Source organism: Ahaetulla prasina, chromosome 4 (genome assembly GCF_028640845.1).
Source record: "Ahaetulla prasina isolate Xishuangbanna chromosome 4, ASM2864084v1, whole genome shotgun sequence".
Classification (NCBI taxonomy): Eukaryota; Metazoa; Chordata; class Lepidosauria; order Squamata; family Colubridae; genus Ahaetulla; species Ahaetulla prasina.
This window is the reverse complement of record NC_080542.1, coordinates 135,381,417-135,400,079: the sequence shown is the minus strand read 5'-3', so window position 1 is coordinate 135,400,079 and position 18,663 is coordinate 135,381,417. Positions and strand designations below refer to the sequence as shown.

Sequence of the window (18,663 nt, the reverse complement as noted above, 5' to 3'; positions counted from 1 at the left end):
AATGGTGATCACTTGACCCCGGGATCCTGAAAACTTCATAAATATGAGTCAGTGGTCAAGCATCTGAGTCTTGATCACATGACCATGGGGATGCTCATGCTTATGACCATGGTCATAAGTGTGAAAAATAGTTGTAATTCATTTTTTTTCAGTGCTGTTGTAACTTTGAACAGTCACTAAATGAATTGTTGTAGGTTGAGGATTACCTGCAAAGATTTTTGGCTGTAACATGTGGAAAGAACTCCCAGACTTTGTTCAACATTCAAGAGCTTTGCACAAAGATGTTTAATTTTGCTGATCTCACGATGATTCAAAGAATTATCAATTTGGAACGGTTCATTTTTGCCATTAGCCCAGTGGTAGAATTCAATTTTTTTTACTACTGGTTCTGTGGGTGTGGCTTGGTGGGTGTGGTGTGGCTTGGTGGGCATGGCAAGGAAAGGATACTGCAAAATCTCCATTCCCACCCCACACTGGGGCCAGAGGTAGTATTTACCGGTTCTCCAAACTATTCAAAATTTCCACTACAGGTTCTCCAGAACCTGTCACCCCTGCATTAGCCTCACACTATCTGCTCAGTATAAGAATACAAATTAAACCTTTGAAAGATGGCCACCCTGGCTCATTTCACACCATCTAGTGAAAGAAGTCTACCTGTGTAACTGATTTTATTTGAAAGGCATCCTGGTTGGATCCTTAAACCAACAGACTATTGCATCTTTCTGCAAACATATTTTACCAGCTTCCCACTAAGGGCCAGAAGTAGATTGCCCATTAATATTCCTTATTCCTTTTAGGTGTCATGCATTCAAAATCTTAAAACCACTAGAAGGATCCATGGAGACAGATTGTCAACTTTTACTTTTCTCCAGCTACCCCACTTAGTGATGATTAAGATCCATTTCAAGCAATATGGACCCTAATTTTCTAACTTTTATCACAGCATGAAATTGCTGTTTAGAGCCCCTTTCGTCCACTTCATCTTTATTTCATATAAGATAATAGAAAAGGCATCCCTGCTTGCTTTTAAGATCAAAGTGATTGTCAGGTTCATAAAAAGAGAGGAAGTGAGAGCCTGCAAGAGAAAAATGAACTCTGACGCAGAGAAAAGAAATTGGGATATATCACTCTTCTGTAGGCATCCTTCTTTTCTCCTCGGAAGATGACTAAATTTCTTAGATTATGCATTTGAAAAGAAAAGAAGATGGAAAACATTTCTATCCGTTGTTAACTGTCCAGATGCATCACCCTTAAATAGTGTTCTTACTCTTATTATTTGAAAATAATAAGATGGGCCATATAATGAATGACTGCAGTTCTTTATTCTGTCCAGTAATTGCCAGTTAAGAGGAAAGGAGGTTTTACAAATTCCAGTATTTTAGTTTTTAAAATTTATTTTTCCCCCCTAATAATTGAATTCTAGACTACAAGAAATATGTATAAATTGGGCCCATAACTAGCAAAGGTTAGAGCTTGATTTAACCTTTGTGGGTAAAACCAAAGCATTGCATAGTGAATGAATGAATATGAATGAATGAATGAATGAATATTTTAATTTGTATACCGCCCTTCTCCCGAAGGACTCAGGGCGGTGAACAGGCAGGTAAAATACAGATACACACAATAGTTAAAAACATCCCTTAAAAAACTAATTTAAATTTGCCCAAATGTTAAAATAACATACTCCCGCATAAAATTATAAAACTTTAAAAACCCATAAATTCAATTAAAATTTAGAGATAAAAATCAGGCTAGGCCAGCCATACGAAATAAATAAGTTTTAAGTTCACGGCGAAAGGTCCTAGTGCTCCTTTTTCCCCTTTCATTTCTTTTCTATCTCTCACACTTTATCAAGTCCTACATGCCTCTTTCCCACTACAATACACATGAGAATTTCTGGAATGGTGAATGATCCATGGATGGAGAATCAGACCCTCTTTCCTTTGTGCAGAGATGCACATTCAATGCACTTCTGGTGCAGGCTGTCACATCTTTTCTTTTATGTACACTGAGAGCATATGCACCAAGACAAATTCCTTGTGTGTCCAATCACACTTGGCCAATAAAAAATTCTATTCTATTCTATTGGGGATCTACTTATGGATCTACCTTGAGATGTAAGGATATAATGGTAATAGAATGGTTCCCAAGAGAACAAATATTATTGTAGCTATCCTACTCCAGATCAAGCTCAGCAAATGGAAGAATCAACCACAAACCTTTTAACTTTAGTTATGGGTTTTATATAATTTCCTCATTTTTATTGTAAACCACCTAGAATCACAAAAAAGGATACTTGCAATTAAGGAGACACATCAATGTATAACCAGCAAGTCAATCAAGAGCCAAAGTCAAATGAGTCAAAGGCCTACTCAAAATCTCAGAATTAGATTCTGGCACAAAGAATCATGAGATTAGAGAATTCAGTCAGTCAAGGTTCAATGCAGAAGAATAACTGTTTATTCTAACAAGTTCAAGAGAATTTTCAGGTATGAGATGCACCCAAATGGACTTTCACTACAGCTTTGTTGCATGAACCACTGAGTGTCTCTTCAGTTCCTGCAGGAATAAGCCAGTGAATGAATGAATGAATGAATGAATAAATGAATGAAAGAATGAAAGAATGAATGAATGACATATTCATTCTGAATATGAGACATATTAAGACATATTAAGCTATTTTGGCTGTAAATTTACCAGGATGAACCAAAATATTCATTAGCCAGCAGTTATAAGAGAGCCCAACATAAGGTGCTCTCTCCTATACTCTTAACCTTCCAGTCGCTAACAGTACCGCTTTTCCTATAACTGGGTGATTTTATAGGTGAAATGTGATCAAAAAGCCAGATAGGGGACTTCCCTTCTAGTGGGGATTTTTTCTGCCTTTTTTCTGTGCTTATATATTAATAGCAGCAGAATGTTGACCTGCCATTTTCCCTAGAAGCGCCTTCTTCAGCGAGTATTTGTCTAGAGGTTCTCACTATTCTGTGATTTCCTGTCCTGGAATGGTTATTTAGAACTGGCTTTTCCTAAGCCAAGATGTGGCTCAAGATAACTCAGCTAATTTTCACTGCATTCTTGAGCTGAATTCTCAAGTACCCAAGGAATACCATATTGAGGAGTAGGTCTTTGGTTTATTATGGTTCACTTCTGTCTAGTGATCTAGTTGGAGCCACTAGCAGTTAACATATCATATAACCTAAATATACAGCATAATGCCAGTTTGTTCCAGATAATTTAGCAAGCTCCTCTGAATATGCATTGGATACCTCCTGCTTTCTCTGAAAAATTGTCTGTCAAACTCTAAACATATGCATATGAGGTTACAGTCTACATTTAATACACTAATTCAAGCCTTTAGACTGTATTTGGAGCTAAAATCAAACTTTATGTAGGAAAGGGAGAAAAAAAAAAACAGCTGGAATCAGATCATGCTTCTACATTTCATCTATGCAATTCTGGGGCATAATGAAAAATGCCATTCTTAAATTGTTGAAAAGCCCTAATAAAAGATAGGAAATTAGACTCATAGTTCTATCAGGGATATCTGCAGGATATGGTTGAAAAAAAAATCAAGATGGCAATCACAATGATGTAATCAAAATGCGACAATTTTTAATATTTGCTACACATAAAAACAGGTGGAGCTTCTAACCCAATGGATGTCTACTCTTTTAAATGCTCTGCAGATACCCCAAAGTGCTATGCTGAAGCACAATCCCAATGATAGTCTTTGTTAAATATGCTAAATATATTAGCATATTTATATGCTAATATAAATAATATATCATATAACATATTATATGTTATATGTTATATTATATGTAATATAACATATTAGCTAAATATGTTAAAGGATATATTTCTGTTTACAGCTAGAATAGATGTTAAGTTAATATCCATACTGATGTAGTGTTCAATAAAATACATATAAGGGAAAGATCAATTATTCTTACTAGCAACTTTCTGTACTCAAACATAATTGGTATGAGACAATATTTCTCTAGCAGAATGTGTAAATGAAATAATTATAGGAATGGCAGTTTGGCTAAGAGTTAGATAAAACAGTGTCTATGGATGTGTGAATGTGAATACAGTAGTTCTTGACTTATGACCACAACTGAGGTTCAAAATTTCTGTTGCTAAGCAAAACATTTGTTAAGTGATTTTGCCTCATTTTCTTTCTTGCCACAATTGTTAAATGAATCATTGCGGTTGTTAAATTGGTAACAAGATTGTTAAATGGCTTCTTCATTAACTTTGATCATCAGAAGGTTGCAAAAGGTGATTACATGACCCCGGGACACTGCAACCGTCATAAATATGAGTCAATTACCAAATATCTGAATTTTGATCACATGACCATGAGGTTGCTGCAATGGTTGTAAGTGTGATAAACAATCATAAGTCATTTTTTTCAGATCCATAGTCTGAAAAATAGTTCATTTAGGTCACTAAATGAACTGTAAGTCGAGAACTATCTGTACACATAGAAACCTAAGAATTAAAGGATTTGGAAAGAAGATGGTGTAGATTTTTCTCTATTGTCCCAGAGTGTAGGACTGGAATTACTATATTTTTCAGAGCATAAGACGCACCTTTCCCCCCCCCCCCCTAAAAGTGGATGAAAGTTTAGGTGTGTCTTATAGACTGAATACAGCATTTTTGGGCTCCCAAGCCCTCTGCATGTTGCATTTTTGCCCTCCCAGGCTCCCAGAAGCACCCTGCAGGCCAAAAATGGGTACGTTATTTGCAAAAATGGCCGTGCGGAGCACTGCAGAGTGCTTCTGAGGGCATGGGAGGGCAAAAATCTGATGCGTGGACGCCAAAAACTATTTTTTTCTTGTTTTCCTCCTGTAAATTTAGGTGCGTCTTATAGTCCGATGCGTCTCATAGTCTGAAAAATACGGTAATAGGTTGAAATTGATTTAGGGCAGGTGTCAGGGAGAAACTTCCTGTTTTATAAACTGTCAGTTAAACACTTCCATGTTGCAACTTTACAAATAATCTTGATTCTTTGCATTAATTTATGCACCGAGAAAAACTGTTTTGGATTATTATTATTTTTTAAAAAAAGAATCAAATGTATTATTAGCATGCAGGAAACTTCTTTCAATCATTAGAACAGCTTTTATATAGAGCTTTTGCAGGATCTGTATAGCTGTTTTGAAAATTATCCCCACAGTTTTCATGTGTGTACGTACAGCTCCTCTGCTTTACTAGCAGTTCCACAGGTGGAGTTATATGCACTTGAATGGGCAAACTGGAACAGCTTTTGAAGCAGATGCGCACTAGTGCTGCACAAGATATGGCTGCTTTAATGACTGGAAAAGGAAGACATTTGCATCCCATCATTCCTCTGAAATGGGACATTATCTTCACCATAACGTTGTAAAAAGGATGAAGTGCTTATATGCTTTATTTATATGCTTATTTAAAGCACATTATCTCACTTTCCTGCTGCATTATGCAAAGTTCAAAGCAGCTTGGGAGAGTTCAACGTAAATGCTTCCTACCTAATTGGAGATCCAGGCAGGTGAACTTAATGTTGTAGCTACATTTCAGAATAGTGTTACTATCGTACACACTTTTAACTACTAAGTGCAGGTAGACTGGGGCACATACAGATATTATCTATATTCAAGTAACTAGGGGAATCAATGGAAAAGCTTTTCTTAGAATAAATAAAACTATAGGCTAAGCAAAAAGCAAGAAAATTGGATGCTTACCTCTAGTCATTACAATTCCTGCAAGGGATCTGTGACATGCATGGAGGGCAGCAAAGTTATCAGTCACCTCCTGAAATTTCTCTGTAATAATTTGGTACACGGAATCAGCAAATTCCTGGAAAGACATAACCAGAAGCTGTTCTATTAACTTGGCATGACCAAAGTACTGGATTGCATCTTCAAGTTTTCTCTTTTACTCATAAGAGCTTGTGCCACTAACTACAAAGAATCACAAACTCTGCAGTTCATCTCTTTGCATTCACTTGGCCTGCAAATAGAAAATACCTTCCAACTGAGGATTGTCCTGAAATAGAAGACACAGCCTTTGGAACATGGCTTCTAAGCTGTATTGCACGATTACCAGTCTTTCTTTGCTCCTACTGACGCTTTTCAGACTGTGATTGCCTATCAAATCATTGTCAGCTGATTCAGTTTCTTTCATTTCACTTGCATTTTGACCATGATTTGTTATAACTCAATGCTGGTTTGAGTTTGTTTTCACTCCTTTAGATAGCAATAGCACTTAGACTAGTGCTTTACAGCGCTCTCTAAGTGGTTTACAGAGTCAGCATATGGCCCCCAACAATCTGGGTCCTCATTTTACTGACCTCAGAAAGATGGAAGGCTGAGTCAATCTTGAGTCCAATGTTATACACATTGTATGTTACTCACTGCATATAAGCTATTTCCTCAGTCAGAATTCTTTGGTTCAGTCTTTGTTAACAGTGATGGCTCATATCTGACTTTCCCAAATCGTACTAACAATGAGTACAACGACTTAACACATATTGATTTCACGGAAGATAATGTTGAAAAAGCTCTTCGCAACCTGAAACCATTTTTATCTATTGGGCCTGATGGTCTATGTGCATATTTCTTAAAAAAACTTTCAATAAATATAGCAGAACCCCTAAACATAATCTTTGATAAAGCTTTCATGACTAGTTCCCTTCCCAAACTTTGGTCACTAGCCACAGTCATCCCTATCTTCAAAAAAGGAGATCCCAGCCTAGTTGAAAATTACAGACCAATCTCTCTATGCTGCGTCACCTGCAAAGTAATGAAATCTATCATCAACCAATCCATTACCCTCCACCTAGAAACAAACAACCTTCTCTCTAATAAACAATTTGGTTTCAGAAAAAAATTATCATGTAAGTTACAAATTCTCCACTGCAAAAACATATAGACTACCAACCTTGATTAAGGTAAAGCAATAGATGCAATTTACGTAGACTTCTGCAAAGCTTTTGACTCAGTAGTACATGATAAACTTCTCCTAAAACTAAAATCCTATGGTATTTCAGGACCTCTTCACAATTGGATAAATGCCTTCCTGTCAAACAGACAACAAGTGGTCAAAATTGGCAACGCTCTATCAAACCCTGTTCCTATCAAAAGTGGTGTTCCCCAAGGCAGCGTTCTTGGACCAACTCTCTTCATACTATATATAAATGATCTCTGTGACCTTATCTCAAGTTATTGTGTTCTCTTTGCTGACGATGTCAAACTATTTAACACCACCAACAATACTTCTACCCTTCAAAAAGACCTTGACTTTGTATCTGATTGGTCTAAAACTTGGCAACTACAAATCTCAACCAGCAAATGCTCAGTCTTACATATTGGGAAAAAGAACCCTAACACTAAGTACAAGGTTGATGGTCATTACCTTACAGATGACCCCCACCCTGTCAAAGAACTTGGAGTTTTCATATCAAATGACCTAAGTGCCAAAGCCCATTGCAGCTACATAACAAAAAAAGCTCTAAGAGTTGTAAATTTAATTTTATGCAGCTTCTTTTCCAAAAACTCTACACTTCTAACCAGAGCTTATAAAACATTTGCTAGACCTATTCTTGAATACAGCTCACCTGCCTGGAACCCATACCACATCTCAGACATTAATACAATTGAATGCATCCGGAAATATTTTACAAGAAGAGTTCTCCGCTCCTCTGAAAAAAAACAAAATACCTTTCACCACCAGACTCGAAATCCTAGGATTAGAAAACTTAGAACTCCGCCGACTCCGACAAGACCTGTGTTTAACACACAAAATCATCTATTGCAATGTCCTTCCTGTTAAAGACTATTTCAGCTTCAATCGCAATAATACAAGAGCAAACAATAGATTCAAACTTAAACTTGATTGCAGAAAATATGACTTCTGTAACAGAGTTGTTAACGCCTGGAACTCACTACCTGACTCTGTGGTCTATTCCCAGAATCCCCAAAGCTTTAACCAAAAACTGTCTACTATTGACCTCACCCCATTCCTAAGAGGACTATAAGGGGCATGCATAAGAGCACAAAAGCGCCTACCGTTCCTGTCCTATTGTTCCCTTTCATTATATCAAATTAATACTTTTGCTTATATATATACATATTTTAGCCTATATTTTATATTTTATACATATTCTATCCTATATATATGTTTATATGATGTGTTCTTGTTTTTATGACAATATTTGTATATACTGTTGTGACAAAATAAAAAAACAAAAAAAAATAAAAAAACAAAAAAATACAGCTAACTAAAGAGTCATTGACAGATATGGGCAGACCTAGAAATTGAACAAAAAAACAAACAAACAAATACTATTTATCTAGCCATGGTTATTGCCTCTTTTTCATCAGAAAGTGCAAATTCTATCCTGTAAAGACCTGTCGTTTATTTCATAGACCAAGCAAAATACAGCAAGAAAGGCTGGACCTTAATTAAGGCTAAGTACAGATAGTCCTCGACTTACAACCACAATTGAACCCAATATTTCTGTTGCTAAGTGAGACATTTGTTGAGTGAATTTTGTCCCATTTTATGACCTTTCTTGCCAAAGTTGTTAAATGAATCAGTCTAGATGTTACGTTAGTGATACGATTGTTAAGTGAATCTGGCTTCCCCATTGATTTTGCTGATCAGAAGTTTGCAGAAGGAGGTCACATGACCCTGGGACATTGGAACTGTTGTAAATATGAGTCAGTTGCCAGTTGTCAGTTTCAGTGCCATTGTAACTTTGAACAGTCACTAAGTGAACTGTTGTAAGTCAAGGACTACCTGTAAAATAGTGAATGAAACCAACAGCATCTTTAATACAGCTAAAGGAGAATCCTTGGACCTCATCTAATTCCTGAGATTCTTGCATTGTAAAATGATAACTGGGAAGCAGATGTTTGAAGCTCACAGTAAGTTTAAAAATAATATATAGATTTTTTTTGACAATACATAAGCTAATAATTTTATAGTAGCATCAAAAGTGGTATTTAGCCGGTTCAGACTGGTTTGAATGAACCAGTAGTGGAAATCGTGGCACTCCAGCTGTATACTGTTCCATTTAGGCAGTGTCGTGTCCCATTCCCCCTCCGACGGCCAGGTCTGGGAAGTCTGTATCAAGTGTGGCCACGAAGCCTCTGCAGCTTTGCCAAATTCCTTTCAGATTTCTCAGGGCAGGCAGGAATCCAAGGTGTGACTTCAGCAAACCAGATGAGACTTTGCTTGACTCAAGGAATGCCAAAAAGCAGATCCTTTATATAGGCCATGGGGTGTGGCTCCATGACTCAGCACTTATCCAGGCCTGTCCTTCCCTTCCTTTTGCTGACCTCGCCTCTCAATTCTCCGGAAGCGGGGATCCGTTCACTGTGAATTCCCCTCCTCCTGATCTGCTGCTGGCAATTCTAGCATGTGGCTGGCTTCGTGCTCACACGCTGTAGGAGTGAGGTTTGTTTGTTCATTCCTGACATTCTGTCCGGGCATGGTGCCAGGGCTGGGGGCTGGAGGCATGCCAGGCCGTTCCTCTTCATTATCAGACTCTGAATTGGATAGCAGGAAATGGGAGGGGCCCGGCTGAGGAGAGGAGGGAGGACAAGGCACAACAGGCAGGTTTTTGAGGCTGGGCACATGTTTTGAGGCTGGGAAGGCACGCGCGTGAGCAAAGCACCTATGCTGAAGGCAGAGCGTGCTCACATTATCAATGCTGGGTGAACCAGTAGGTAAATTCTGTGAATCTCACCTCTGAGTAGCATATAATTTTTAAGTAAAAACATTTGCCCATTTTTTAGGCAAAGTCTTGACACCAACACAATTCCTCCTTCTCTCTTATGACCCAGCATTGGTGCGCAAGCAACACGTGCTGGATGGAAGTTTGACAACTTTTATTCAACCACCATCCTCCACAATCCAGCAATTCCTGGTTCGTTCTCCAAGATCTCTGCTCCCAGGTTACCCTTACAGTCCAAGAGCAAGGCTGAAACACACACGCCCCAACATGCAACTTCCGAGCAGTGAAAGTCCACAGGAGCAGCATCGTTCTAGGGGCAAGACTGGATCTCAAACTTGGCAAAGTTCCATGATCAATGTCAAAGCAAAGGATCAAACCTCAGTCCACACCAGCAAGGATTCTGGAGCAAAGTTCTTCTTGGAGCCATGGAGTGCTGTAAAATACAACATTGATTCCTGACAAAACCCTCTCCTTAAATGCTACTCTCCAGATGATCCAGGTGGGGCACCCTCCTCCCGAGTAGTTGGGTTGCCCTGTGCCAACTCTGCCTCCACTCCATTCTCTGCATTCTGAGATCGGGTGGGAGATGCATTTGCTTGTCTCTGGAGCTCTCTCCCTCCTCTGGTCCACTGCTTGCCCTTTCCATCTCCTCCCTCCTTCCTTGGTTAGCCTGCACCCTTTCCATCTCCTCCCCCCAGCCTGCACCCTTCCTCCCTGCCTATTCTTTGAAGGCCCAAGGGACCCAGGATTGCCTTGTTCCCCATGGGCCATAGGTAGTGGTGGGATGCTGCTGGTTGAACAACCAGTTTGGTGATCACACGCTTTGCGTGTGCCTAATGCGTGATGTGCATGCGTGCACAGTTTTACAAATACTAACCTTCTGTGTTACCATTTGGGAGTAACACAGCTGAGGCATGGCAATCCACTCTGTCGTGCCAATCAGCTTAAAAAATAAAGGTAAGTAAAGTGCAGGGGCAAGTGGGTGGGCTGGCCTCATCGTCGGAGTGAACCTGTTTGCCTGAACCAGTCCAAACCGGTAGAATCTCACCCCTGGCCATAGGGACGGTGCCTTCTCCTCCATCGGCCCCGGCTCCATATCCTCTTCCTCTTTGGACCCGGGCTCCAATGGGGTCATGACAATCTCCCAGGAGTAATTAACTACTCAATTCAACATACTACACACTCTTTAGTGTATTTCTAGCTTCTGAATAGGCCTACTAAATCCAAGAGCTAGTGACTGAGATAATTTTGTGTTTCTGTTTTGATACGTTTATGATCTGACTGCTTACCAGATATCCAGGATGGGTCTAACCTATTGGAACAGATCTATGTCTTCCTAAACCATACACTTAAATACCGTAGTTATTTCTGGACTGTGTAGAGTGACAAAACTGGGCACACATGCCATGGCTTTGAGCCATGTAGCTGCCATCTCCAACTTTTTATCCTTCCCATTATCTTCACTGCTTCTCCTAAGTTCAGTAGATGTAAGATCTGGCCGATACCTGCCAGCAATTTGTTGAAACAAGAGCCCAAGCAGAACAGAACAGAACAGAAACCTATTTAAATGAAGACCTGCAAGTAAACACTCCATGCTGGGAAAGCACCTCGCCTTCTGCTCTAAGAAAAAGTAGCTAAATCAGAACATGCTTCCACTGAGTGCTTTGTCTCAAAAGATTTGTTCACATCCCGCATGCCATATGGTTTTAGAGCAGCTATAATAATAAGTGTTCATTAATTATTAAGCTTTACTGTAAATAAATACAGAAAAGCTGTCTTGCTGTCACAGTATGAGGAACAAGCCGTGCCTGCACAGATGTAAGTCATGCATTCTTTTTTCCTGTTGACATCTCCCCAATTCTCCTCCTCCTTCTTCTCCCCATGTCTTTTTAAAGTAAATGTAATCATCACCCATTCAGGGCACCAAGATATGATCTCTCATTCCAGTGCATAGACAACAGAACACTCTTGCGAGCTTATCTTCTCTATGACTATAGCAGCCCATTGTGGCTCTTAAATATGCCTCATTTGCAATGCTTGAACCTATTTGTTTTATGGACTTCAAAAATCTATGAAAGACACCTATGGAAAAATGGAAATAAATCATCATCCCTATGGGTACTGGCAAAGGGACATGAGGATACAACTGGGACACAATAATTGGGAAAAATCAGGCTCCAACACCTTCAGATCTGCTTAAGCCCATTATTTTGATCGGTCAGGTCAAGCAATACTTGGTGATCCTATGTTATGTAATGCTGGATATGTTTACAGCAAGGCATGAATCAGCCATGGTTTAATAATGACCAAGTTTTACTTCAGAGGCTGAAGAAGATGGAAGAGATCTCTTAATTTTGTCCTCTCTGATTTTTAGTATCCCATCAAAATAAACTGGAGAGATGAAACTGTTCAGTCTGTACTGAATCTATCACTTCTCAGTCTGAATTACAAGTGGACACTGTGTTGGATTAAAACAAGGTAACTGCATTGATCCATCCATGCCAATAATTGTTGCAACTGAGATTATTGTTGCAAAAGAGATTATTTCAGTTTTGTTGCTGGACACGGGAAGAGGGCATATTCTGAGGAACTTCAATATCCACAGAGAGATTGCTTTTGCAGGCTACCTACAAAGCCTAACAAGAATCATGTACTGATGGTTAATCCATGTGGGAAGTTTTGTAATGGTCAATAACTATGACCTTCTCATCCACTCTCTTGTAATACAGTAGTCAATCTGCTATTTCCCGAGAGATAAGCTTGTAGTAACTGTTTCCGCCACTCAGTGGTAGACTTATTGTACAGCCTGACTCCAGAAGTTGATGTTACAAACTTAATTTTTAATTTCCAGTCCTGTCTAGAGAAAGCAGATTTCACTTCCATGAAAAATTCATTGATTTCATTCAGATTTTATTGCTCTATGAAACTGGATTGCCACTAAATGCAAAATAAATATATTGACAAGCGGTCAAGCATTTTGTTACCATTTATTTTGGCAGCTGTTCAGTTTCTGGTGAATTTAAATTACAGGCTTTGGACTTTGAAGATTTCTATGGAGAGTTTAAGAATCATCTGCAACACTGCTATATGCCAATGATGGCTAACCTTTTTGCCATCGTGTGCCAGGGTGTGGGGTGGGGTGGGGGTAAGGTTTGTGCATGTGCATGGCCACACCCATAATTCTATGTGCCCCACCCTGCGCATGTGCCTGCAACCACCCTCCCCCCCGCTCCTGGCACATAATGACCGGTAGGCCCATTTTTCTTTCTCACCTGGCTCCAGGCCCTCTCTATGCATCTGGGGAGGGCAAAAACAGCCTTCCCCACCCGCTCGGAGGTCCTCTGTAGACCGAAAATGGCCCATTCCCCAAGTTCTGGTTGGACCGGAAGTGGCATTTTTTGCTGTCCCCAGCCTCCCTCCCCCTCCTGGGGACAGCAAAAAAATCACTTCCTGTCCAGCTGGAAATTGGAAAATGGGCCATTTTGGGCCTCCAGAGGGCCTGGGGAAGGCTATTTTTGCCCTCCCTAGATGCATAGAGAGGATCTGGAGCAAGGTGAGAAAAAAAATGACCTTCCCCACCCACCGCAGGCCCTCCGGAGGCAGGAAACAGTCAGTTTCCCTACTTCTGGTGGGCCCAGAAGGCCCAAAAATCATCTGGCTGGCATGCGCATGCCCGCTGGAGCTGAGCCAGTGTATCTACTGATATGGCTATGTGTATCACCTGTGCCATAGGTTTGCCATCACAGCTATATGCTAACTGAAATAGTTAAGCCACACGCATAGATGGATGAAGGGATCAATGGTGGCATTGTGGAGACCCATCAATATTAATAGATGGACAGACATTTTCAGCCTTATATTAGGCTGATGTAGACCTCATTCATGGACATGATCCACAGAAACAATCTGATTTTCATTAATTACTTCTACTTTTTATTAATTGTTGCTGATCTTTAAAAATTTCAACTGTTCAATGTCAAGGGATGTAATGTGTGTTTAATTATTTCATTTTAATTATATTATGATAACCTTGTGAAGTGCCTTGAAGGATAAGGAGAGAAAAATCCAGATTTACAGGGAAATTCTTTCTTGACATCAAATAGGATGGACAGCCTGACCCAAAGAAAATTCATCCATTAAGGGAAATTGTGATTCCTGCATAGAAAAAGGTAAGAATGATTCAACCCTACAAACCAATTAAAAAGTGTATTCTTTTTTTTTAAAAAAAAGATTAAACTATAACCTTAATTTTTTTTCTAATCCTACAGTCTTTCTATAGTGTCCTACATATAAGCATCACATTTACAAAGAATTCGTTAATTCAGAGGGAAATATAGCTTGCGGAAGAATTGTTAAAACATTAGAAAGAACAAACACATTTTAACAAACACAATGAGATATTCCAGTAAACCCACTTTTCTTTACTCAATTTGGCAGCCAATTCCAAAGCAAATGAACACAAAGAGATCAAATCATGGCTTAATAACTAGAGAAAGATGATCAAAGAAAACACTGACTGGGAATTATGTAAAGATCTGTAAATTCCTTGCCTGAGAATCAGAAGAAATAATAATGGCTGCTCCTTAAAAAAGAAAAAGAAAAAGCAGAACGCAATGTAAGAAGAAAACAAACTGATTGTTTTAGAGAAACAACACAACTTACCTCCCTGCTTTTATTTTTCCCCGAGAGCTCTATTCATAAAGTCTATCTCCAGTTGAATCCTTTTTCTGTACCACCAATAGAAAAAGGCCATCAACATTTTGGTGCTTTAGCAAAATCTTCTTTGATATTCTCAGATTCTGAAAGCATAGAGCCAAGGTTTTTGAACCAGAAAAGATATGGTTCAAAAACCAGATATGTCCTTATCCCAAAAGTTTGATTTCAGTCTTTAGGGCCCAGTTTTAACAATCCGGCTGTATCTTAAAGATCAGCTGATCCAACCTTTCTGGCTTTGCAGAGAAGCGGAAAGGGTGGTGGTGGTAGGAGATGATTCCTGAAGATGAGCGGTATATGCACAGCTCATGTTGTGGCTCTAGCCCCCACCGGGCCTGGCTCCCTGCCAGAAAGTGACTCAGAGAGTGAGGGGGAAGGGCCATTGGGGCTCTGCAGGGCCGGCCTCTCTGGCTCAGCTCCAGGAGCCAGAGGCAGGCCAGGTGGAGGAGGTGACGAGGCCTCTGTCTCCTATATCTCCCCACCCAGGCAACGCTTCCAGACCCAGCTGTGGACAATCAGTCCTAGTTAGATCCCAGGTTTCATAGACAAGAGAGGCAGGAACAACAAAATACGGGGTGGGGTAGGCCTAGAGAGTGCTGAGTCACGGAGCCACACCCCACAGGGTATAAAAGCAGGAGGGGCTGCTGTACTACTTCATGACGGACAAAACAAACTGACTGGAGAAAACTTGAGCTGAACTATTGGACTGAGCATTTGGCCTGGATTACTGTTTGTTCCTGACTTCCTGGTTGCTCGGTAACGAGCTTCTGTGACGCCGTCATCAGGGAAGATAAAGAAAACCTTGGCAGACGTTTGCTGGTCTGCTGCCAGAGCTGATAGCTGCCGTGGACTAAATTGCTGGCTAATTGAGTCAGTTCACGTGTCTCCTGGACTGAGGTGGGGGGGGGGACAGAACAGCTCCATTTGCACTTCTGTGGTCCAATTTTGAACAGGCCATGGTCCATTAGTGACCTGGGGGTTGGGGGCCTCTGTTATAAATGGCCAGGGCTAGCATTTGAGGATGCTTTATTTAGGTTTTGGGATTAATTCTTAATTCTTCAGTTTTGATGGATCTCCCAGAGAAACTCTACAGTCATTGTTTAGCAATCTTGATCTGAATGGGCTCTGATGATTGGCTGCAGAATATGGGCATATGCTGTTGGTTTCCTTGAAGTAGAAATACAACAATAGTGAATCTGACAAGTAATGATTTACTGACCTTTTCTCATACCCCCAAAGTAGGGTACCTATGTTTCAATTGGGTTTGAATTGGACCTAATCGTCTTATGAAATGTTTTATCCTTTTGTTTTGATTTATGAAGAAAGATCTATTTGTTGATTATTTTAATGTTGACAGCTGAAAATCTGTGTTGCAAAAATGACTTTGACTTTGTGTCAGAATGGTCAAAAACTTGGCAACTCCAAATCTCAACCAGCAAATACTCTGTCTTACACATTGGAAAAAAGAATCTAAACACTAAATACAAACTCGACGGACATTACCTTACAGATGACCCCCACCCTGTCAAAGACATTGGAGTTTTCATATCAAATGATCTAAGTGCCAAAGCCCACTGCAACTACATAACAAAAAAGGCTTTAAGAGTTGTAAACCTAATCTTGCGTGGCTTCTTCTCCAGAAACACTACACTACTAACCAGAGCACATAAAACATTTGCTAGACCAATTCTTGAATACAGCTCGCCTGTCTGGAATGCATACTACATTTCAGACATCAATACAATTGAATGTGTCCAGAAATATTTTACAAGAAGAGTTCACTCCTTTGAATACAACAAAATACCTTATGCCACCAGACTTGAAATCCTGGGTTTAGAAAACTTAGAACTCCGCCACCTTCAACGTGACCTGAGTTTAATTCATAGAGTCATCTATTACAATGTCCTTCCTGTTGAAGACTACTTCAGCTTCAATTGCAACAATACACGAGCACACAATAGATTTAAACTTATTGTTAACCGCTCCAATTTTGATTGCAGAAAATATGACTTCAGTAACAGAGTTGTAAATACTTGGAACACACTACCTGACTCTGTGGTCTCTTCCAAAATCCCCAAAGCTTTAACCAAAAACTTGACCTCACCCCATCCCTAAGAGGTCTGTAAGGGGCATGCATAAGAGCACAAGCGTGCCTACCGTTCCTATCCTATTGTTTCCTTTCATTATATCCAATTAATATAGTTATTACATACTTATGCTTATATATATGCTTATATATAGTATAGTTATTTCATGCTTATGCTTATATATACTGTTGTGACAAAATAAATAAATAAATAAATAAATATTCAGATTGAATTTGTCTCTCTGAATATTTCTTGATAGGCAGCAGTTGGAAAAGTCCATTCACTTATTGTTCACGCAACTATTTATTTGTTTGTATCCTGCCTTTGTTATTTTTACGAATAACTCAAGATGGAGAAAATATCCAACACATCTTTTTCCTCCTATTTTTCCCACAATAACAACATCCCTGTGAAATGGGTTGGGCTGATGGTAAGTGACAGGTCCAAAGTCACCCAGCTGGCAGGACTAGAACTCACAATCTCCTGGTTTCTAGGCTAGCTTCTTAACTGCTAGACCAAACAGGGTCTCTTTATTTATTAGATTATTAATCCATTTAATTTACTATCATTTGCATCAATTACAATACTCCAGTGTTTCAAATAAAAGGTGTTTTTCATTTATTCTGAACCAAGCATTTTCTTGTGCTCTAGTACAAAGCAATGGCCCTTCTCCAAGGGAAATCCTTATACCGTAGACTCCATTGAGTCTGATGATAACCTTGATGCCTAGAGTGGAAATTGGCACAAGAAGAAAAATTAAACCCTATGTAGAAGCTGGGATAGGTCCAATCCTTGGACACTTAATTTCCTTTCTCTCATGATGTGCTTGCAAGAGTGAGCACTGCCAATTCGGTTAATACCACATTGTTGTGCTAAATGAAGCATAAGCCATGATACTCTTCAAAAATGACACTTGTTTAATTATACTGTTAAACTTACACTATAGGGGAAGTACTGGGAGATTGTGATAAAAAAACAAGTAAAGGGAAACACCAGAGAACAGAGAAATGTCTATTTTGCCTTTTTGCTAACTTGCTATTATGGGTAATTTTTTAAAAATACAGAATGAATCAAGGGAATAATGTTATTTTTTTCATGCAATTCTGTAATCCATTAAAAAAAACCCTTAGAGTTTTATTTTTAAAGGGTTTGGTTTTATTTGCTTTCAAAAAATTGCTGCCTTTTTATTTACTTGCAGGAGAAAAAATGCCTATCTTAAAAACATCTACATATTATTTACATTATTTTAATCAAGATCTATATTATAACAGGGAATTCTGCATACAATAATGCAGTATCCTTAACATGTTGGACAAAATTCAATGAGCTCAGAACAAATTCTTGCATAGAAATCATATCCACGTCACTAGATTAATGGGCCTTTGTTCCCATTCTGGAGGCCTCTGCTTATATTCTTATTTTTGAGTGCCATCTCAGCGTACCTCTGACGATATACACAGAGAACAAATAATTAAATTATGGATCTCAATGCTGGATCATCAGCAAAAAGTAACATTTATTCACATCTTACTGCTTATTTCAAATGGCATAAATAAATGAAATATGCTCTATTTGCAATGGTAGTCTTTGGGGAAAAACTGACATTCAACAGGAATTTTGAATGGATATTAAAATCAATAGATTATTAGGGGAAAAAGTCTTTAGTAAACATTTTCTGTTCAAATCCTGTCTTTGGGCTTATTGGACTCAAATATTAAAAAGGTTAGATTTGCATACGGGCGGGATAAAATATTCTCCTAAACAAGCACCATCGAAGACTGTTGTTGCTTTTTTGCTACTCCAGCGCTTTCTGTTGACATTTGGAGGCAAATGTAGAGCATAGCAAATGGAAAATTTGAGGAATATCTCCCCATTGGCAATAAGGGATTTATGCTGGCTTAAATACACAACCTCACCCTCATCTCCAGCCTTTTTACATCAAATAGGAAAAAGGAACACTGGTTCCTTTATTTCAAAAATCAATATAAACCTAGGATTTCTTGTGTTTTTTAAATTTAGCTTTCACTGTTTGGTGTAATGCAGACTTTTCTCAGCTTGGAAAGATTGTTGGAAAGGAGTAGCTCTTCTTTCTCCTGACATTTTAGCACACTTTCCACACCTTGAAGCTCTCTCTCT

The 18,663-nt window shown here is 39.1% G+C and overlaps 1 protein-coding gene across 1 annotated transcript in view; it reads right to left on the bottom strand.

The window, feature by feature from the left end:
• The window catches only part of ADARB2 (adenosine deaminase RNA specific B2 (inactive)), a 547,855-nt gene that overhangs the window by 86,409 nt on the left and 442,783 nt on the right, over positions 1-18,663 (bottom strand). Inside the window, exon 5 of the mRNA XM_058183187.1 lies at positions 5,730-5,844. Coding sequence (XP_058039170.1) covers positions 5,730-5,844 — 115 coding nt within the window. The remainder of the gene's footprint in view (positions 1-5,729; positions 5,845-18,663) is intronic.